Here is a 22,815-nt window from a genome sequence, read left to right on the forward strand (position 1 = left end):
GCCCCTCTTCCAGGCCAGCTCTCTGCTATGGCCCGGGAAGGCAGTGGAGGATGGCCCAAGTCCTTGGGCCCTGCACCCCATGGGAGACCAGAAGCACCTGGCTCCTGCCTTCGGGTCGGCGCGGTGCGCCGGCTGAAGTGGCCATTGGAGGGTGAATCAATGGCAAAAAGGAAGACCTTTCTCTCTGTCTCTCTCTCTCTCACTGTCCACTCGGTCTTGTCAAAAAACAAAATAAATAAATAAAAATTCTTAAAAAAAGGACATATTTTGGATTTGCTTCAAAGTAATACAGGAGGGAGAAAGTAGATGGGCACAAATGAATCAGCTCTGAACCTCTAAGTGCTGACAGTCTGATGCATTCTTCTATTCTCATATATAATTTAAACCTTCCATGTTAAAAAAAAAAAACAAACTTTTAGACATATGTACAGATTTCTGCTTCTGCCTATCCAAGAATTGTTACAGCAACTACACGTCTACCATATACTTCCAGAAAACCAGACAACCTATATGGAACAACTGTTCCCAGCGGACAATGGGCAGCACAGGCCTGCCATCTCTAAGGTATAGACACAAAGGAGGGCAGCCCTGGGACTCCCTCGCCGATGCTGCCTGAGGGGTTTAGGACCACAGCAGTGATGGGGCACAAGGGCCAAGCAGTTTCCCTAGGACCACAGCAGCGATGGGGCACAAAAGGCCGAGCAGTTTCCCAAGTGAGAAGACAGAAATGGAAGTTCTGGAAGCTCAGGATTTGAGGGGTGGTGTATCACAGAGGAGATAGCTACACAGAAAGAGTTCCAGCGATCTGCTGAGGGATTCCCCCTACCCACCCGCAGCCAAGTCTTCATACAAGCACTGATCTCTAACATGGGGTAAAACTTCATGAAGCCAGGGAAAGCAGCACCAGAAATCAGCAGGCCTGATAACTCCCAAAGCGGCCACAGATTAATTCACATCCCCATGGTAAATCTGTTTCCCTGCCAGGAAAAAACCAAGTGGCTTTCTTCAAAACACATTAAATGTTGAATCAAAACAGTGATCCTCCTGCAGACACATAGCACTGAATTCACTAAATGTACAGTATTATAAATGATACACAACACAGGAAACCTACAGAATGCTAAGCTGCTACTGTTAACACATGTATCCAACATGCATTAAAGTTTGTTTTCTTGAGGCCAGCACTGTGGCATCGCACATTAAAGCCACTACTCACAACACCAATATCCCACCTGGCTGCTCCACTTCCGATGCAGCTCCCTGCTAATGTGCCTGGGAAGGCAGTGGAGGATGGCCCAAGTGCCTGGGCTCCTGCACCCATGTGAAGAGGTGCAGACCAGCCCAGCACAGACCATTCACTCCCTCTGGGGAGTGAAACAGCAGATGGTGGATCTCTCTCTCTCTCTCTCTCTTCCTCTCTCTCTGTAATCTTGCCTTTAAATAAATAAATAAATCTTTTCTTTAAAGTTTACTTTCTTGAATTATTTTTTTATTTTCTAAATCTTCATTTTTTTTTTATAAAGCACTACTGATTAGCTAAAAGCAATTCACACTTATCCTAATCCCTAATGTATTCCTTTGATAAATATAGGGTTTCAGGCAATTAATTTACCACATGAGAATGTTACAATTTAGTTAAATTATCCTGATGTTTACTCCACACTTCAGAGTGGAATCCTTCTGGTTCAATCTCAAGTTCAGGAGACTCCTGACGAAAAACCATATATGAGGCACATACGAAATCCTCCCTCCAGCATGGTGTTTGCTCACTGTATACTTCAGGCAAGGCACTTATTTAACCTTCATTCTCTTCATTTTACTCATTTATCATGGAGGAAAATAAAACTTGGGTTGTGGTAAAGATGAAATTAAACTAGTATATAAAGGAATTGGCAAAAGTCTGGCACAAAATAGCATCGAATGAGGAGCAGCTAACAAAACCTAAGAAATGGGGGCTGGTGCTGTTGGTGTAGCGGGTAAGGCCGCCACCTGCAGTGCCAGCATCCCATATGGGTGCCGATTCGAGTCTTGGCTGCTTCTTTTTCAGTCCAGCACTCTGCTATGGCCTGGAAAAGCAGTAGAAAATGGCCCAAGTCCTTGGGCCCCTGCACCTGCGTGGAAGACCCAGAAGATGCTCCTGGCTCCTGGCTTTGGCCTGGCCCAGTCCCAGCTGTTGCAGCCATTTGGAGAGTGAACACAGTGGATAAAAGATCTCTATCTATCTCTATCTCCCCTTCTCTCTATGTATTTCCACCTTTCAAATAAATAAGTAAAACTTTAGAGGCCGGCACTGTGGCACAGTGGGTTAACGCCCTGGCCTGAAGCACTGGCATCCCATATGGGTGCTGGTCTGAGACCCGGCTGTTCCACTTCCAATCCAGCTTTCAGCTATGGCCTGGGAAAACAGTAAAAGATGGCCCAAGTCCTTGGACCCCTGCACCCACGTGGGAGACTCAGAAGAAGCTCCTGGCTCCTGGCTTCAGATCACGCAGCTCCAGCCACTGTGGCCAATTAGGGAGTGAACCATCAGATGGAAGAGCTCACTCGCTCTGTCTCTCTGTGTCTCTGCCTCTCCTCTCTCTGTGTAACTCTTTCAAATAAATAAATAAATCTTTTTAATAAAAAAATAAGTAAAACTTTAAAAAAGCAATAACTAAGAAATGGCCCAGATAGAATCAGTGCTGGTAAGATAGTGTTTGTTTATTCTGTGCCTACTGTGTGCAAGGCTCTGTCTGGGGTAGCTACATCCAAAAGATACAGGGTAGGTAGGTGCTGATGGTAGGTGCTGAGGCCTAGACCTGGCCCTGCACAGTGGGTGGACCTACGAGGCCCCCTCCTGACTCAGAAGCTTTCCCAGTTCCAAAGCAACCAAAGTGAGCTGGTGAACTGGGAAGCACTTTCTCTTTTTTTTTTTTTTTTTTTTTTTGACAGGCAGAGTGGACAGTGACAGAGAGAGATTCAGAGAGAAAGGTCTTCCTTTTTGCCGTTGGTTCACCCTCCAATGGCCACTGTGGCCAGCACACCGTGCTGATCCAAAGGCAGGAGCCAGGTGCTTCTCCTGGTCTCCCATGCGGGTGCAGGGCCCAAGCACTTGGGCCATCCTTCACTGCACTCCTGGGCCACAGCAGAGAGCTAGCCTGGAAGAGGGGCAACCGGGACAGAATCCGGCGCCCCGACTGGGACTAGAACCCGGTGTGCCGGCGCCGCAAGGCGGAGAATTAGCCTGTTGAACCATGGCACCGGCCTGGGAAGCAATTTCAATATACAATTTTTTAATTATGAGAGGTTTTTACAGTGAGCCTCAAAACATCAGGGCTTGAACCCTTTGTCAGCGTTCTTGCCCTTCAAACACCACAATTTTATTTTCTTCCTCACTGAACTATTAATATAGCGATGTGCCACATAACAGTGCTTGAGCCAATGACAGATCACACATACAAAGGGGTCTTACACCATTCTATCACCAGTGACATCACAGCCATCTTAGCTGGTACAAAAACACTGTGATGTTTGCACAAGACAAAATCACCTAGCAACACATTACTCAGAATGTGTCCGCACCACACACTGAGTGACACCTCACTGATTTCTCTGGTGCACTGCATAGCTCATAAAACACTTTCACACAGACTATATTGTCCATATGTTGGGATGATCTCACCAACAGAGGGAAATGCTGTGAGTTACTTACAATCATAAAAGGTTACAAACTCAGACAAATGCCCAACAGCATTAATAGTGTGAAGAACCTTTTATCTCCTTAAATCTCAGAAAATGATCATTTGGATTGCTGCCTAAAAGCACACAGATGCAATGAGTGGTACAATAAAACTTGCTAGCTCTCACCTCCCTGTAATGCAGATTTCATTACCCAATCAGTGAAATGACATTTCATAGGCGAATTTTTTTCATCATCACATGAAACCCTACCCGTGCAAGGTGCTACTAGCCCCAGTGCTAAACCTCCCAACGCCCAGGACCACGTAACAGCCCAGCAGTGTGCCAGTGGCCTGGTTCTGTGTGCATCTCCCACGAGCTCCTATGCTTTCCAGCCCTGTTCTGTGTGGCTCCATTAATGAATTCAACACAGAGAACAAGTGCTCTCTCTCACCTTCTCACCACTCAGGGAGTTTTAGCCAAAGAATGATCTAATTTTTGTCCTTGTTAAGAGAAAATGCTGAGCTGTGCAGTGCTCGATCAGAAACCTTTCCGGGAAGGCTTGCCTGGCTCACCTCCAGTCTCAATGCAGGGATAAGGCGGGGGCGGCTCCCTCCAGTTCCCACTGGAGTCTTTCATGTGCGATCGGTCGGAAGCAAAGTTCTTCAGATACGAATCTGCACGGATCACTCTAAATTTCCTGCACGTAAATCAGCACACACTGACATGAGCAAGGCATCACACTGGAAATTCTACCTCCGTTTTCAGATGCACTCAGTTCCTATGATGAGCGCAAAGCACTCACACGTGTGTGTACTGTTGGCAATATACAAATGCATACGCAGCTTTCCTGTACATAGGGAAGCCAGCTGAAATCCACAGCTACAAAGGCACAGAAATGGATGCCTGTTTCCAGGCAGAAAAGGCTGCCTTCTCCAACTCAGCTGTGTCCTGGGGTAAACGGCATGATTTTCTGGTGCTGCCAGCGTGAGGGATTCATTCCTCCTGAGCAAACAGGAGCAGCAGAGAACTCCCCAGCATGCCGGAAAGAAAATGTCTGAGACCTCATCACACAACTTTAAAGGCTCCCAACCTTTTATGCGATGGGTACCCTTTACAGCTTTTAAAACATCCTGATTCTCCAGTGTGGCAAGCACGTCATTCAAAATATCAAAATATCAACTCAGTGATGATGCCAAGACAAGTGATCTTTACAAAAAAAAAAAAAAAAAAACCTTGCGTCTTACTTCAGAAAGTACGTAAATCCAACCCGAATCTCCTCACCTCCTGAACTGTGGGTGAATGTCATCATCAGACTTAAAGGCATCTTCTACGTAAGTGTCAAAGGGACAGGGAAAGGGCAAGACAGTGTCCAGATCATAGATGAAGCTCTGTCCTCCACTTGAAACGTGGAGCAAAACAACATGGTAATCCTAGGAAGAAAAGCACATTTGGGTGGTGAATTCCAAGGCCCCTTAACGCACATTAAAAAAATAAATAAATAAAGGTTACAAGCACAGACTAATAAACCCTCCTTAAAATAGCAAAATACAATAAAGCAAACACAAAACCCTAAAAAATGTCCAGTGACTGGGAAGGTGGTCAAATAAACGATGGAAATGGTTACAGACATTAACTGTATACCCTTTTGACCCAGCAACTTCACCTCTAGGAAACTATTCCACAGCAAAATGGCCATGAGCACGGAAGTGTAAACATGAAGAAACTCTCCGCGGTGCTGTTTATAATCCTGAAAAGTCCAGGAGCCTATCAAGCAGCGAATGCTTAGCAAACTGTGTCACAGCCATATAATCAAATACCACGCAGATGATAAAAGACATCAGTACGTGGAAAATGCAAAAATGTCAGGGCCAGCATTGTGGCATAGTGGATTACACTGCCGGCTGCAACGCCAGCATCCCATATGGACGGTGGTTCAAGTCCTGGCTGCTCTACTTCCCATCCAGCTCTCTGCTAATGTACCTGGAAAAGCAGCAGAAGATGGCCAAAGTACTTGAGTCCCTGCACCCACACGGAAGACCTAGAAGAAGCTCCTGGCTAGCCCTGGCTATTGGGGCCGTTTGGGGAGTGAACCATTGGGGCCATTTGGGGATAGAAGACTTTCTCTCTCTCTATCCCTCCCTCCATCCCTACCTCTCTCCCTCCCTGCAACTACACCTTTCAAGGAAATAACTGAATCTTTTTTTTTTTAAATGCAAAAATGTCCATGTTATTGGGACCAGTGTTGTGGCACAGTGAGTAAAGCAGCCACCTGTAGTACCAGTATCCCATATGGACGCCAGTTCAAGTCCTAGCTGCTTTGCTTCCCATCCAACTCCCTGCATATGGCCTGGGAAAGCAGTGAAGGATGGCCCAAGTCCTTGGGCCCCTGCACCCACGTGGGAGTACTGGAAGAAGCTCCTGGCTCCTGGCCTTGGCCTGGCCAGCCCCAGCCATTGTGGTCATTTGGGGAGTCAACCAGTGGATGGAAGACCTCTGTCTCTCCCTCTCCCTCTCTCTCTCTAACTCTGCCTTTCAAATAAATAAAAAATAAATCTTAAAAAAAATTCCATGTATATAGCTGGACAGACAAAGCAAACTGCAGAATATGAACGCATTTTTTTTTTTAAGATTTATGTATTTGTTTGAAAGGTATAGTTACAGAGAGGCAGAGGTAGAGAAGGAGAGAAACTTCCATCCGCTGGTTCACTCCTCAAATGGTCACAACGGCCGGAGCTGGGCCGATTCAAAGCCAGGAGCCAGGAGCTTACTTCAGGTCTCCTACAAGGGTGCAGGTGCCTAAGGACTTGAGCCATCTTCTACTGCTTTCCAAGGCCATAGCAGAGAGCAGAAGTAGAGTAGCTGGGACTCGAACTGGTGCCCATATGGGATGCTGGCACTGCAGGTGGCAGTTTTACCTGCTACACCACAGCGCTGGCCCCCTGCATTATTTTTTGTAAGCCATGTGCATTTAAGGACACACATCTGATTCAGAAGTACACATGCATGCATGGGTACAGAGGAAGTGTGCAAGGATCTCCTCCGAACAATTAACAAAGGGGACCTCTTGTCTATTTATTATTTGAGAGACAAAGACAGAGAGAACTCTCATCTATTTGTTTACTTTCTAAATGCCCATAACAACCACCAAGGCTGGGCCAAGCCAAAGCTGGAAGCTGGGAACTCAATTCAGGTCTCCCACAAGGGTGGCAGGAACCCAACTGCTTAAGCCACCCACAGTCTGCATTAACAGGAAGTCAGAGTCAGAACCAGAGCCAGGTATCAAACCCAAGGACTCCCATGTGGCATGCAGGCATCTTACCTGACAGCTTAACCACTACCCCAAAAACACCCACCCTCGAAGGGGACTACTTGAGGCTAGCCTGGAGAAGAAATCAGGGTGTAAATTTCCAGTTCTGTGCTATTTTCCTAATTAAAAGGGGGAAAACTGAAAAACAGCTGAGCTGCAATCTGTAGGCATTGGGGTAAGGTTAAGGACAGCCTCTCCCGCTCAGCCCCACAGCGTGGACACTCTCCCTCTCTCACCAGTGCAGCCAAGGCTGAAGCGGACCTCCAGTTATCAAGGGACATGAGGGCAGTCTGCTGCTCTGGTTCCTGAGGGGTAAAATGCTCTCACAGGCAGCAGTATGATAAAACACACGCTCTACCGACCGTCTTCCACTTCCACAGCACATAGTTCAGAGTTTACAAAGCACGTTACTGCATCTAGGCCCATTGGACCCCTGGGAAGTGGGAAAGGTAACGAGACTGGAAATGCTGAGTCATACGAGCGAGGGCTTTGCTTGTCTCCAACTCTGTCTTGGGAAGGCAGAAACAGACACTTACACTCTATCCTCCTGCTCAGGGACTCACAGCTGCTCCCCCTAACAGTCCTCCATTCCCTTCCATGGGCCTTGCTCAAAGTACCCCATCCCCTGCAGCAACCTGCCCTGCCTCCCTCTACCACACAGGCTCCAGCTCAAAAGCTTTCTCCCTCAGGAATCCACTTGTGAACTTCTACCCCTGCCAGAAGTCATCTCTGCCTTAGCTCACTTCAGACTCTCATTACTGCTTATTTTTAAGTACTTGCTCCTTATTACTAATAGGAAACAGTGCTACTAAAACATAGACACAAAGATAAAAAATACAAGTTCTTACCTGCAAGGCATTCCTGGAGAAGTGAGTGGGAATCCCAAGTGTTATAGTACAGAGTGAGTAAGAGACAGAACAGGGTACCTTGTAGGCAAAGGCAGGCAAGTACCTGGTTCAATTCTCAACCCCTCCACTTTCCAGGCTCACAAAGTGGCGACAGAAGGAGAGTCTGCATCACAATGTAACTGGAGAATAACTCTGTAAACAGCTGGCCTTTTTAAAAGCCAACCAAGAGGGGACGGTGGCGCAGAGGGTTAAAGTCCTGGCTTGTAGCACGGGCATCCATATAGGTGCTGGTTTGGGTCCTGGCTGCTCCACTTTCGATCCAGCTCTCTGCTATGGCCTGGGAAAGCAGTAGAAGATGGCCCAAGTCTCTGGGCCCCTGCACCCATGTGGGAGACCCAGAAGAAGCTCCTGGCTTCAGATCGGCTCAGCCCCAGCTGTTGCGGCCAATTGGGGAGTGAACCAGCGGATGGAAGATCTCTCTCTCTTTCTGGATGTATCTCTCTCTGTAACTCTGCCTTTCAAATAAATAAAATAAATCTTTAAAAAAAAAAAAAAGCCAACCAAGAAACAGAGGGGAGGGGGGCCCAACTGCCAAGGGGAATTTCCCTGATGGCCAACGGAGCTTCCTATAAAGATGGTGCAACTTGTGAACCGGCCCCAACAATGACTACCCACAGCCTCCCCATCGGTTCAGGCTCACAGTCCCAGATTCAGGTGGTGGATGAGACTGAGAAGGAAATCAGACTCCAACTAAGAATCCTCTTCCCAGCACAGGTGTGAAATCAGGGAATGAGAGCCCAGCAGAAGCTGTACTTCCTGAGGTGGCATGGGAATGCAAACCCCAACAGCCAGGGAAAAACCCTACCAGGCCAGGGCAAGGGATGCTGGCCTAGAGGGGACCTGCTTCTTGGGGTTTGGTCATCTCTAACCACTTGGCAAGGCCTAACCATTTCCTACAACAGGACGGCAGTGTGTCAGGGACAAATCTGCCACAGGGCGGGGAGAATTCTTGCTACAGGATTCCATACCTGAACTTCCACGAGACCCTGTGTAGGGGGCCCGTGACCATGATCCTCTCCCTACAAGTGTCCTTAGGCAGGGAGAAGACCACACTGGAAACAGCAGAGCCGACCAGCGATGGCAATGACTTCAGAGCAGAAATATAGTCTGCAACAGGGGTGACACAGGGGTGGGGATGATCACAGCTAACGCTTCTCAAGGACCAGGACCAGCTATGGTCCCACATCCGAGCAGAAAGCGTCCTAGACGTTACCTCCCTGAAGCCTCCAACCTCACTGACCAGAGAGGACACTGCAGAGACAGGGTAAACACCATCGACAGGAGGACTGGGATTTCAGCCTCATTCACCAGACTCCAGAGCCCATGCTCCTAACCCCAGCCCTGCTGGGTGTGGACTTCAGCATCAGAGCAGACCACGTGCAAGGAAAGGAAACATGAAAACAAACTCGCTGAGGCCAAGGGCTTAGCCTGTTTCGTGCCAACATCTATTCTCAAAAGGTCCATTTATTGGTAGGTAAATTAGCCCTTCTCCATGGTCCCTGTCATTTCTGCTTTGCCAAAGTACACAGACCACACAGGGATTACAAACAAGAATGCAACAGAGGCTCTCTGGGTTAACCTGCTTACCCAGATCACAGGTCCATTCCCGGGTCTTGCCTGTTGTTTCCAAATAGGTATCTACAAAATATTATAAATTTGATAAGCCACACCTTCAGTTAAACCACTGCCAAAGTATGTAAAGCAATACATAAACAAGAAATAAATGATTTCTAGACAACCAACAATCAAGGAGAACGAATGAATGAATAAAAAGAAACGCAAAGGCAGGCACTTAGCCCAGTGGTTAGGATGCTGGTTAGGATGCCTGAGTCACACATCAGCATGTCTGGGTTCTACACCCAGCACCAGCCCTTGGCACCAGCATCTTGTTAACACAGAACACGGAAGGCAGCAGTGACAGCTCAGGGGGTTAGCTTCCCACTACCCACACGGGAGACCCACACTGAGCTCCTGGCTCCCAGCTTCAGCCTGTTCTGCTTATCTGGGGAATCAATCAGCAGATGGGAGCTCTCTGTCTCTCAGAGAAATAACCTTTAAAAATAAAATTTTAAAAAGAAATGCAGGGGCTGCCATTGTGGTGCAGTAGGTTAAGCTCCTGCTTAGGAAGCCCACATCCATGTGGGAGTACCTGGTTCAAGTCCTGGCTACACCACACTTCCAATCCAGCTCCCTACTAATGTGCCTTGGAGGCAACGGATGATGGCCAAGTACTTGGATTCCTACCATATACATGAAAGATCCACATGGAATACCTGGCTCTTGGCTTAGGCCTGGCCTAACCCCTGGTTGTTGTGGGCACTTGCAGAGTATAACAGATGGAAGATCTCTGTCACTCTTCCTTTCAAATAAATAAATCTTTAAAAAGCAAAAAGAAGGGCTGGCGCTGTAGCATAGCAGGTAACCCATATGGATGCCAGTTCGAGACCTGGCTGCTCTTCTTCCCATCCAGCTCTCTGCTGTGGCCTGGGAAAGCAGAAGATGGCCCAAGTGCTTGGACCCCTGGACCCACGTGGGAGACTCAAAAGAAACTCCTGGCTCCAGATTGGTCCAGCTCCAGCCATTGCAGCCATTTAGGGAGTGAACAAGCAGATGGAAGACCTTCCTCTCTCTCTCCCTCTTTTTTTAACTCCTCAAATAAATAAATAAATTTTTCTTAAAAAAAAAAAATGCAAATCCTATTGAGCGTCCTTTCCTAGTGAAAGTTCACAACAGTGCAGATCTGTACTCTCTGGGGAGTGGAAAGGCCTGGCAAGTTCAGGTCTGGCTTCCCACGTATTAACCAAGGGAGCTCCCTGAGCCTTCTATTCCCTCCTCTATAAAATGAAGCAAGTTATCCAGAACTGCCTATTCCTCATGGCTCTCAGTAGGATAAAACGAAATGATGCTTTCTAAAGTGTTTACAAAATACACAGGCTTGCTTTTTCTATTTAAACTCCAGAGACAAATCTTTACTTCAGACCTGAGAGTACGTGGCTCAATCGCAGCAGTTAAAAAGCTTTAAGTTAGGGGCCGGCGCCGCGGCTCAATAGGCTAATCCTCCGCCTAGCGGCGCCGGCACACCGGGTTCTAGTCCCGGTCGGGGCACCGATCCTGTCCCGGTTGCCCCTCTTCCAGGCCAGCTCTCTGCTGTGGCCAGGGAGTGCAGTGGAGGATGGCCCAAGTGCTTGGGCCCTGCACCCCATGGGAGACCAGGATAAACACCTGGCTCCTGCCATCGGATCAGCGCGGTGCGCCGGCCGCAGCGCGCCTACCGCGGCGGCCATTGGAGGGTGAACCAACGGCAAAAGGAAGACCTTTCTCTCTGTCTCTCTCTCTCACTGTCCACTCTGCCTGTCAAAAAAAAAAAAAAAAAAAAGCTTTAAGTTAGGGAATCCCACAGCCAGGGGCTGGAAGAGACGCAGTTCTAAGCGTGAGATTTTGAAGCTATGCCCTTTTATGCAGAGGAGAATATAGAATTTTTACATAGAGAAATCAAACTTTCATATAGAGAAGTCAAACTGTTGCTCTCTTTATTTAAAATTATATTTTAGAGTCCATTGACATGACATTTGTATAGCTACACCATATGACTTTTTATTGGATTTGGCCTGACCTATTTTTCATTCCTTTTCTTTCAAATTTTCTGTTTTCTCATATTTTACATATACCTCCTTTAAGCAGAATATAGCCTGATTTTTTATTATTTCTGGATAACAAAATGTATCTTTAGTAGAATGTTTGCTACTTTGCTTAGCATGATTTGACTACACTTATATTTGCAGATATTATCTTGTTGCTTCCTTTGTCCAGCAAGCAATATGTATGTTTTCTTCTTCTTAGGATTCTTTTTGAGTTCATTGTATTTTTCCCCCAATTTCATTTCTAATAATTTGGAAATAAAAAAACTTTCAATTTTTTGAATGATTATCACATACATTATTAGAATGTCTACTTGGCTCATCAAGGTTTTCAGTTGGACAATAACTTTTCTTTGCTCTCAACTTTCTCGGTGGGGCATCTAGAATTTTAATCCCTGATTTTGGTAGATTCTGGGATTTGTATTTGATTCTTGCACTCTAGAAGACTGTGAAAACCAGAACTAATGTTCTGTTGGTTCAGCAATATCTTTAGAGCAGAAGCAGCTTTTGTTCAGCATTTACCTCTGTATGTGCATATTACGATAACAGTTTAATAATTACTATATTGCTAGATTTTATATGCTTTGTGTAAGATTCTTTTTCCATATTTTATTCAACGGCTTGTAACTTTAAGGAGGATAGCCATTCTGGACAACTTTCCTGCCGTGATACTGAAAATGGAATTCGCACATCAGTGTTTTACCTGCTCTGCCTTTTCACTGTCTAATGTTAATGGTCATGGTTACTCTGGCAACGGGTCTCCGAAATATCTTTAAATTACAAAGCTGTTTTAGTATCGGGCAATATGTGGAAGTTTATTATGTACTATATCTTCTTATTTGTGATCACATATCCCCAAATGCTGGCTTCACATTCTTTAGAGTCTATATTTAACATTCTCTCAGTAACACAGTAATTAATGTTTTTTATGGGTTCAGAAGACAGAATTAAAAAGCATCATGTTTACCAAAAAAAAATTCTTTGTTAGTATCTAAGAAAGGGGCCTTTCTTAACCTGTGTAAATATACAATCACATATTTCCTTACATAAAAGGGACTAAACTCTTCTAACTCAACTGTGCCCTATAAGGAAAAAGATCTCATTCAAAAACAAACTTTAAAATGTCACTGTATTTTATACAGCACATTTCAGAACAGTACTAAACTCATGCTATATTTAGCTTCTGGTGTGTTTCCTTTCTGCAATCATTCATCAACTTACCATCTTTCTCTCATTAGATATGAAGACAGCATAACACTCTTCCAAAGGGTACTGGTCATGGTTCTTGATGTGTTCACAGAGCTTCCAAATATTTTCTTCACTAAAACAAAGTAATTGTTTGATCAATGTAATTAAAAGAGAGCACTCTTTATGCTTTTCAGATTTGAACAAACTGATGATGACATCAAAAAATTAGAAGAGCCCTTACACATCATCTCATCCAACAACTGCCTGACATTTCAATCTCCTCTAAAATATCCCTAAGGGCTGGTGCTGTGGCAAAGTAGGCTAAGCCTCCACCTGCAGCACTGGAATCCCATACGGACACAGGTTTAAGTCTTGGCTGTTCTTCTTCCAATCCAGCTCTCTGCTGTGGCCTGAGAAAACAGTAGAAGATGGCCCAAGTCCTTGGGCCCCCAAGATGCGTGGAAGACCTGGAAGAAGTTCTTGGCTCCTGGCTTTAGATTGGCCCAACTCCAGCTGTTGCAGCCATCTGGGAGTGTACCAGAAGATGGAAGACCTTTCTCTCTGCCTATAACTCTACTTCTCAAGTAAATAAATAAAATCTAAAAAAAAAAATCACGCTGTCCTTTTAAAAATGAAGTGTATTTTGAGGTCCAATTATAAATATGTTTGGAAAATTAAAAAAAAAAATTCCTAACAAGCTGTTATCTGCACTGTGTGTGGACACTTTTTCCAGAGCTCACTGCCTCCCACAACAGTGTCTGCATATTTTAAAATGGATAAAATGCTTTAACATTCTATAAGCTTTAGATCTGAATACTTGAAACACAGCTGGAAATCCAATTCAGCCACTTACAAGGTAAGAGGCTATGGACATCTCATCTCCTCTGAGAATCTACCTAACTGTAAAGTGGACATAATCACATCATCATGTAAACACGCAATGAATGTGAGTTACCCTGGGTTCTTTGCTCCCTTTAGGAAAGGGGCAGGAGGCTCCTATCTGGAAAGGCTCGGGAGACGTTATGTGGTTTGTCCAGGGATTTTGGAAAAAGCCCCTGTGAGTGGGATTCCCCAATCCCCGAAAGTAAGGAGGAGGCCTTAACTTTTAGAAAGCTATCTCTCCTTCTGAGCCAGCTCCCTGCTAGTGTTTCTGGGAAAGAAGTATAGGATGGCCCAATTGTTTGTGCCCCTGCACCCACGTGGGAGACCCAGTGGGGACTTCGGGCTCCTGGCTTCAGCCTGGCCCAGCCCAGGCCATTATGGCCATTTGGGGAGTGAACCAGTGGATGGAAGATCTCTCTCTCAATCTCTCTCGATCTCTCTTTCTCTCTCTCTCTCCCCTTCTATCTGACTTTCAAATGAAAAAATAAAATCTTTAAAAAAAAAACAAAACTTTTTCTTATTCTGAACTGAAATCCATCTTCCCATTCCTCTGGCCCACATGAATCTCTCTTCCATATGATAGGTATTTAGCTATTTGAAGCAGAGGTCAGAATCTGCCCAGGTATGTGACAGCCAATGCATCAAACCAAGAGGTAACTGAGCCACACTCCTGGGCACAGTCATTGCTGGCAATAGTCACAGCTCAACCTCTAGATCCCCATCTTTTTCTTTTTTTTTTTTTCCCTAAAGATTTATTTACTTATTTAAAAGGCAGAGTTAGAAAGGAAGAGACAGACAAAGAGAGAGAGAGACCAATCTTCCACCTGTGGGTTCACTGTCCAAATGGCTCCAAATGGCCGGGGCTGAGCCAGGCCACAGCCAGGAGCCCAGAACTCCTGGGATTTCCCATGTGGGTACAGGGGTCCCAAGCATTCAGGCCATCTTCTGCTGCTTTCCCAGAAGCATTAGTAGGGAACAGGGTTGGAAGTGGAGCAGCTGGGGCTCAAATCGGTGCTCATATGGGATGCTGGCATCCCAGATGGTGGCTTAACCCACTGGGCCATAAGACCAGCCCCATCCATCTTTTTCTAATGAGCCACACAGAACCCCTGCTCAAAATGAGCTATATCAACACTCCGCTCACAGCATGAGAGTCTGTGAAAGCCCAGTTTCTAGTTGTCTATACCTCACTATGTGAAAAAGAAGGGCACAGACTGAGGACTGTCACCATTTTAGAGAACTACACCTTCCAATTCGCAAGTCTTGGCTTCTTCTACCTGTCTCAATGCTCCATACGACTAGGCTTCAAATATCAAATGTAGACATTGTATTTTTCCCCATGGTTTTGCTTTTTTTCTAAAATACCTAAGAGACCATAAAGAAAAGGTGGTGGTAGAGCTAACAGGAGATTGCTGACTGCTTCAACGTGGCACACAGCTGGGGCAACAAGCACTGTTTTACTGTGACATATAGGGGTGAGCACTGGTACAGTGGTTAAGATTCCACGAGGGATGTCCACTGCCTAGGTCCCAGTCCTGACTCCACTCCCAATTCCAGCTTCCAGCTAACGTGCACTCTGGGAAGAAGAGGACGACAGCTCAAGCACTTGCGTCCCTAACACCCACTTGGGAGAACCTGGACTGAGTTTTCAGTTCCTGGCTTCAGCCTGGCCCGGCTCTAGTTGATGCAGACATTTAGGGAGGGAACCAGGGGGTAAGAGGCTTCTCTCTCTTTCTCTGCCTTTCAAATAAAGAAAATAAATTTTTTAAAAATTTAAGATGTGGGGCCCATGCTGTGGTGCAGCAGGTTAGGCCACCGCCTGTGATACCAGCAGATGCTGTTTCTAGTCTCAGCTACTCCACTTCCAATTCAGCTCCCTGCTAGTGTGCCTGGAAAAGCAGTAGAAGATGGTCAGAGTTTGGGCCCCTGCACCACCCACAAGGGAGACCAGGATGAAGCTCCTGGCTCCTGGCTTCGGTCTGGCCCAGCCCTGGACATTGAGGCCATTTGCAGAGTGAACCAGCAGATGGAAGACCTCTCTCTCTGTAAGTCTTTTGAATAAATAAATAGGTGCCAGCGCAGTGGCTCACTTAGTTAATCCACTGCCTGAGGCGCCAGCATCCCATATGGGCACCGGGTTCTAGTCCCAGTTGCTCCTCTTCCAGTCCAGCTCTCTGCTGTGGCCAGGGAGAGCAGTGGAGGATGGCCCAGGTGCTTGAGCCCCTGCACCCGCATGGGAGACCAGGAAGAAGCACCTGACTCCTGGCTTTGGATCAGCGCAGCGCGCCGGCCATAGCAGCCATTTGGGGAGTGAACCAACAGAAGGAAGACCTTTCTCTGTCTCTCTCTCTCTCTCTGTCTATAACTCTACTGTCAAATAAATTTAAAAACATAAAATAAAAAATATTTTTAATGAAAAGTTAAGATATTTCTCTCTGTGCATTTTGTTTGGTGCTTTTAACCATTTTCAGAGTAATTTTAAAGACTAATGCAGATGTTCAATAATGTTGTATGTTTGTTTTAAAGATCTTTTCAACCTGTGGATCAAAATCAAGTCCCCTAAAAGTGAACAATGTTTATTTTGAGTGTCTCTGTGCCTTTTTTTTTTTTTTTTTTGGACAGGCAGAGTGGACAGTGAGAGAGAGAGACAGGTCTTCCTTTGCCACTGGTTCACCCTCCAATGGCCACCGCGGTTGGCACGCTGCGGCTGGCGCACCGTGCTGATCTGATGGCAGGAGCCAGGTGCCTATCCTGGTCTCCCATGGGGTGCAGGGCCCAAGCACTTGAGCCATCCTCCACTGCACTCCCTGGCCACAGCAGAGAGCTGGCCTGGAAGAGGAGCAGCTGGGACAGAACCGGCGCCCCAACCGGGACTAGAACCCAGTGTGCTGGCGCCGCAAGGTGGAGGATTAGCCTAGTGAGCCGCGGCGCCGGCCCTTCTCTGTGCCTTTCAAACAAAGAAAATAAGTTTTTAAAAATTTAAGCTAATATATAGCATGCAATAGCTAAATTTTTTTTTTCACCTAACTGTTTTAGGACCAGCTTGAGATAACACTGGCTGTCCGGCTTATAGAAGTTTCAAAGAGTTTAATAGACATCTTTAGGAGCCTTTGATGTACACAACACTGTGCTAAGTGCTTGGATGATAATAAATTAGAACTTGCAGACTAAGAGTGAAGCCACAGATCCATAAATAGCAAGCATCACAGAAGGCCATAAGAGATGCATATAGAGGCTGGCGCCGCGGCTCACTAGGCTAATCCTCCGCCTTGCGGCGCCGGCACACTGGGTTCTAGTCCCGGTCGGGGCACCGATCCTGTCCCGGTTGCCCCTCTTCCAGGCCAGCTCTCTGCTGTGGCCAGGGAGAAAAGTGGAGGATGGCCCAAGTCCTTGGGCCCTGCACCCCATGGGAGACCAGGAGGAAGCACCTGGCTCCTGCCATTGGATCAGCGCGGTGCGCCGGCCGCAGCGCGCCTACCGCGGAGGCCATTGGAGGGAGAACCAACGGCAAAGGAAGACCTTTCTCTCTGTCTCTATCTCTCTCCCTGTCCACTCTGCCTGTCAAAATAAATAAATAAATTAAAAAAAAAAAAAAAAAAAGAAGTCAGGAGCCAAGACCTGAGGGGGAAGACCCAAGGACTTAGGCCACCTTCCATTGCTTTCCCAGGCACATTAGCAGGAAGCTGGATCAGAAGTGGAGTACGGGCCAGGGCTGTGGTGTAGTAGGTAAAGCCGCCTCCTGCAGTGCCAGCATCCCACATGGGAGCTGGTTCGAGTCCTGGCTGCTCAACTTCCAATCCAGTTCTCTGCTATGGCCTGGGAAAGCAGTAGAAGATGGCCCAAGTCCTTGGGCCCCTGCAGCCACCGGAGAGATCTGGAAGAAGTTCCTGGCTCCTGGCTTCAGCTTAGCCCAGCTCCAACCGTTGTGGTAATCTGGGGAATGAACCTGTGGATGGAAGATCTCTCTCATTCTCTGCCTCTGCTCTCTGTAACTCTGCCTTTCAAATAAATAAATAAATCTTTTAAAAAAAAAAAAAAAGATTTATTTTTTATTTAGTTAAATAAAAATAATCCACTAACCACAATGTCCCTCCCTGTCTCTCCCTGCCCCTGGGGAATGAACCAGCAGATGGAAGATCTCTCTCTGTCTCTGTCTCTTCTTCTCTCTCTGTAGCAGACTTTCAAATAAAAGGGCGGGTGATAATGTCCCCCAACTGTCAATTAATCATTTTGGTAGCAGAAAAGCTGACAGAATAGCACAATGAATGAGACTAGAGTGGTTACAGGCTGAGGACAGAAAAGCAAGTAGGGAGGTGGCAGGAACCCTGGCATCCTGAAGCTTCTCCACAAATGCTTGCAAAATACAGAACAACTGGCCGGCACCATGGCTCACTAGGCTAATCCTCCGCCTGCGGCGCCAGTACCCCAGGTTCCAATCCTGGTTGGGGCACCGGATTCTGTCCCAGTTGCTCCTCTTCCATTCCAGCTCTCTGCTATGGCCCGGGAAGGCAGTGGAGGATGGCCCAAGTGCTTGGGCCCCTGCACCTGCATGGGAGACCAGGAGGAAGCACCTGGCTCCTGGCTTTGGATCGGCACAGCGCGCAGGCTGTAGCAGCCATTTAAGGGGTGAACCAATGGAAGGAAGACTTTTCTCTCTGTATCTCTCTCTCTCACTGTCTAACTCTGCCTGTCAAAAAAAAAAAAAAAAAAAAAAACAGAACAGGCCGGCGCCGTGGCTCAACAGGCTAATCCTCCGCCTTGCGGCGCCGGCACACCGGGTTCTAGTCCCGGTCGGGGCACCGATCCTGTCCCGGTTGCCCCTCTTCCGGGCCAGCTCTCTGCTGTGGCCAGGGAGTGCAGTGGAGGATGGCCCAAGTGCTTGGGTCCTGCACCCCATGGGAGACCAGGATAAGCACCTGGCTCCTGCCATCGGAACAGCGCGGTGCGCCGGCCGCAGCGCGCTACCGCGGCGGCCATTAGAGGGTGAACCAACGGCAAGGGAAGACCTTTCTCTCTGTCTCTCTCTCTCTCACTGTCCACTCTGCCTGTCAAAAATAAAAAAATAAATAAATAAATAAATAAAAAAAAAAAACAGAACAATCTTTTTTTTTTTTTTTTTTTTTTTTTTATTTGAAAGGCAGAGTTACAGAGAGAGAAGGGGAGGGAGGGAGGGAGGGAGACAGAGAGAAAGAGATTTTACCTTTGCTGGTTCACTCCCTAATAGGCCGGGGCTGGACCAGGCTGAAGTCAGGAGCCCAAAACTTCTTCCAAGTCTTCCACGTGGATGTAGGGGCCCAAGGACTTGGGCCATCATCTGCTGCTTTCCTGGGTGCATTAGCAGGGAGCTGGATTGGAAGTGGAGCAACAGACCCAAACTGGCACCCACATGGGATGCCAGTATCACAGGAGGCTTCTTAACCTTCTGCACCACAAGGACAGCCCCGAAATACAGAACAATTAAAACAGAATCAGAAATGCTCTGCAAGCTACATCATCCCATACACATGCTGGCTGCCATGACAAGAACTTCAAAAAAGTCTGTGGAAAAATGGAATTAAAGTGTAAGATTATTTTTGGTGCAAAAAAATGTTTAAATCCATGCAATTTTTTTCATAAGCATTTTCCATGAACTGTTTTAAGGCCGTGACTACGCATGAATTTTAAAAAACTATACCAGAAGTGTAGATGAGGCATCTATTTCAAGTTAGAAGAACCTGCAGGATGGGGTTGGCATTGTGGCATAGCAGGTTAGGCCTCTGCCTGCGGTGCCAGCATCCTTTATGGGCACTGGTTCAAGTCCCAGCTGCTTCACTTCCAATCCAGCTCCCTGCTGATGTGCCTGGGAAAGCAGCAGAGAATGTCCCAAGTGCTTGGGCCCCTGCACCCATAAGGGAGATACAGGGGAAGCTCTTGGCTTCAGCATGGCCCAGTCCTGGCCTTTGCGGCCATTTGGAAAGTGGGTGGAAGACCTCTCTCTCTTTTCTCCTTCTCTCTCTGTAACTCTGCCTTTCAAATAAAAAATAAATCTTTAAAAAAATAAAGGGTAGGGGCTGGCATTGTGGCTTAGTGGGTAAAGTCACTGCCTCTAATACCAGTATCCTGATTAAAAAAAAAAAAAAGAACCTACAGGAGCAAAAGTTAAAAAGTACTTAAGTGTGCAGACAGGGGAGAGTATTGGTTTCTAACCAGAGGGACATACGTAATGTTGAGACATTCTTGGTTGTGGCAGCTGTGGAGAGGGTACTAAGAGCATCTAACAGATGAAGGCCAGGGATGCTGCTACACATCCTGCAATACCCAGGACAGCCCCCACAGTCAAGAATTATCATGCCCCAAATCTCAACAGAGCCAATATTAAGGAGGGACCCTGGAGCACAGCTCAGATGGTAGGTTCAATGTGAGGCTGGAAGAACAGTGACCAGACCCTGGAGAGCTTGCTATGTTCAGGAGATGGACTTTATTGTGCATGTCTGTCTTCCTTGAAATGTAATCAACAGACCAGCCTAGTACTTTCCCACCATGCTGCTTACACACCCAAGCCTTCTGAGGTGACATCCTACCATCTGCAGGTTCTGGAGCCAACCAAGGTTAAAGGCTTGAGGTAGGGGAGGTCTGGCTGAAAGGCCTGGTAGGAAGCAACTAGAACAGCCTCCATGACAGCCGAGAAGGGCCAGGCCTCTGGCTGAAGGAACTCAAGGAAATGATCTATTAAAGACACATTGATCTAATGGGCTGGCGCTGTGGTGCAGTGGGCTAAGCCTCCACCTGTGGCACCGGAATCCCATATGGACCCTGGTTCTAGTCCCAGCTACTCCTCTTCTGATCCAGCTCCCAGCTGATGTGCCTGAGAAAGCAGTAGAAGATGGCCCAAGTGCTTGGGCCCCTGCACCTATGTGGGAGACCCAGGGGAAGCTCCAGTCTCCTGGTTTCAGCATGGCCCAGCCCTGGCCTTTGCATTCATTTGGAGAGTGAACCAGCAGATGAAGACCTTTCTCTCTGTAACTCTGCCTTTCTAATATATTAAAAAAAAAGAAGAAGAAGAAGAAGTGTAAGAGCTAGCACTGTGGCTTAGTGGGTAAAGCTACTGCCTGACACTATGAGACTATGCTATGGCCTGGGAAAGCAGTAGAAGATGGCCCAGCTGCTTGGGCCGCTGCACTCACGTGGGAGCCCTGGAAGAAGCTCCTGGCTCCTGACTTTGGATCGGCCCAGCTCCGGCCACTGCAGCCATTTGGGGAGTGAACCAATGGATGGAAGACCATTTGCTCTGTCTCTCCCTCCTTCTCTCTGTAACTCTACCTCTCAAAGAAATAAATAAAATCTTTTTAAAAAATAAAATAAAAATTTAAAAAATTAAATCTTAAAAAAAAATACTATATGGTACCCGATACCAATGAACATGTGTTACACGTTAACCAAAAAAATTTGTAAAAAGAGACACTGATGTGCACCAGCCTTCTCGACGGTCCCAGAGCGCTCACAGCACACTTCCTTCTGGGTACATTTCCGCCTGCTGTTCTGAGATCAACTTTGTCCCGTACCCACAAAGCTCCTACCCTGTTTCTTCAGACCTCTGTTCAAACCACTTTATGGGCAATGTCCCTAAATATCCTAATATAAGATAGTATAAGTCATCATCCCCTACCTTGTCTTATTTTTCTAATACCATGCAGACATGATTTACTTGTTTTCAACTGCTCTCCCTCCATCGAAACGGAAGAATCAAGAGATCTCACCGGAGGATTTAAGTCTGTTTACTGCTATGTCCTCTGTACCTGGAATTATGCATCACACTCCAAGGCCCAATAAACGTTTACTGAATGAATGAGTGGAGCAATGCATGCACGGTAGGGATGAGAACACAGAGATCCAGGAGAGGCAGGGAAGAAACAGGGTGCAGCGGGTAAGACGCGCGGGCTCCAGCATCACAGGAGGCTCCAGCTGCCCCACCACCGCTTGCAAACAACAGTGTGCCCACAGCTCAGTCTCACCAGCAAAGTGGGGGCTAATGGTAATCAGAACCTATCTCTTGCCACCGGGCCTGACACACAGCCAGAGTGGAACAAACAGTAAGCCGTCGGTAGCAACAGTCAGACGACCAGCCAGGGGCTAGGGAGTAGTTTAGACGGTCCTGAGGGTCAGCAATTGGAAGACGGGGTTGGGGGGTAGGGGGAGGAAGGTGAGAGATGAACAGGACGGGCTGGTGGTGCTGCAGCTGCAGAGGCGGCTGGGAAGGGGGGCAGTGCCTAGAGCCCACAGCCAGCCTCGGCCAGGACACCCGCATTCCCCCTTAGGCAAATGACCTGCCCCCCCCCCCCCGGGGATAAACTAGAGCGCCCTCCTCCTGGGGGCTCCTGTGCTTGTTCCCAAACCCACGCAGGGTGCCGTGCACACGCCACCGACGTTAATGCCAGCTGAGTGGTAACAAGACCGTGGGTTCTGGCGCCAGAGGCGCCTGAGCCGGACTCCCGGCGGCTGTCAGCTGGAGGACCTGACGAAGAAATGCCTCGAACTCTCTGTACCTCGACCATTTTCCAAAGTTAGGCCCCGCAGCGCCGTCTGACAACGCGCAGGCGTCAGCAGAGTAACTTCCAGAGCTCGGAGCTGCAGCCCCCCGCGTCTGCCCCGGGCACTGAGCTCCGTCCGAGAGGCGCCGGGCAGAGGCAGCGAGCCCGGCCTGTCGCACTCCCCAGCGAACTCAAGAGACCAAGGCTGCCATTCACGCTCCCTCCTCCCGCAAACCAGCGAACCCGGCCGGAGAGGGGCCGGAACGAGGCGGGGCCGCGGCGCTCGGGGTTCCGGGAGTTGCGCCCGCGCCCCCTCACCAGTAGCAGCTGCTGTAGACACAGGCGTCCCGCGGAGGCCCGGCCGGCTGGTAGCAGGCGGCGGCGGCAGGGCCGTCCCCCACCTCCATGGCGGGCTAGCTGGAGCCGCGGCCCGGGCAGGAGGCGACCCGAGTGGGCCAATCGCAGCAAGCAGCCGGTGCGCAGCCCCCAGCGCCCGTTCCCGGAGCCGAGTAGGCGGAGCCTGAGGCGGCCAGGGCGGTTTCCGGGTGGCGGAGCCTGGGCGGGGTGGGCGGAGCCAGGGCGGGGCAAGCGGCTCAAGTTGCCAGCGCGCGAAGGTCCGGACGGAGTGGGCGGAGCTCGGGGGAGGACGACGCTGGTTTTTCGAGAGGGCGGAGCCAGGGAGAAGTGGGCGGACCCGGGAAGCAGACGACTGCGTGGTTCCGGGT

The 22,815-nt window shown here is 48.0% G+C and overlaps 1 protein-coding gene across 6 annotated transcripts in view; it reads right to left on the reverse strand.

The window, feature by feature from the left end:
• The window catches only part of NTAQ1 (N-terminal glutamine amidase 1), a 147,419-nt gene extending 124,825 nt beyond the window's left edge, over positions 1-22,594 (reverse strand). For 5 of the 6 annotated variants that reach the window (XM_062188026.1, XM_062188030.1, XM_062188029.1 and 2 more), the window contains exons 1-5: positions 22,409-22,594; positions 12,735-12,834; positions 9,463-9,513; positions 4,942-5,090; positions 4,233-4,357 (exon numbers count right to left, since the gene is read on the reverse strand). In XM_062188026.1, coding sequence (XP_062044010.1) covers positions 4,233-4,357; positions 4,942-5,090; positions 9,463-9,513; positions 12,735-12,834; positions 22,409-22,497 — 514 coding nt within the window. In that variant the 5' untranslated portion in view covers positions 22,498-22,594. Of the gene's footprint in view, positions 1-4,232; positions 4,358-4,941; positions 5,091-9,462; positions 9,514-12,734; positions 12,835-18,783; positions 19,155-22,408 lie in introns of those variants that run through there. The other variant, XM_062188031.1, reaches the window with a different exon arrangement.
• Positions 22,595-22,815: the final 221 nt, after the last annotated feature.

The sequence above is a fragment of the Lepus europaeus genome, chromosome 4, assembly GCF_033115175.1.
Source record: "Lepus europaeus isolate LE1 chromosome 4, mLepTim1.pri, whole genome shotgun sequence".
In the NCBI taxonomy this organism is placed as follows: Eukaryota; Metazoa; Chordata; class Mammalia; order Lagomorpha; family Leporidae; genus Lepus; species Lepus europaeus.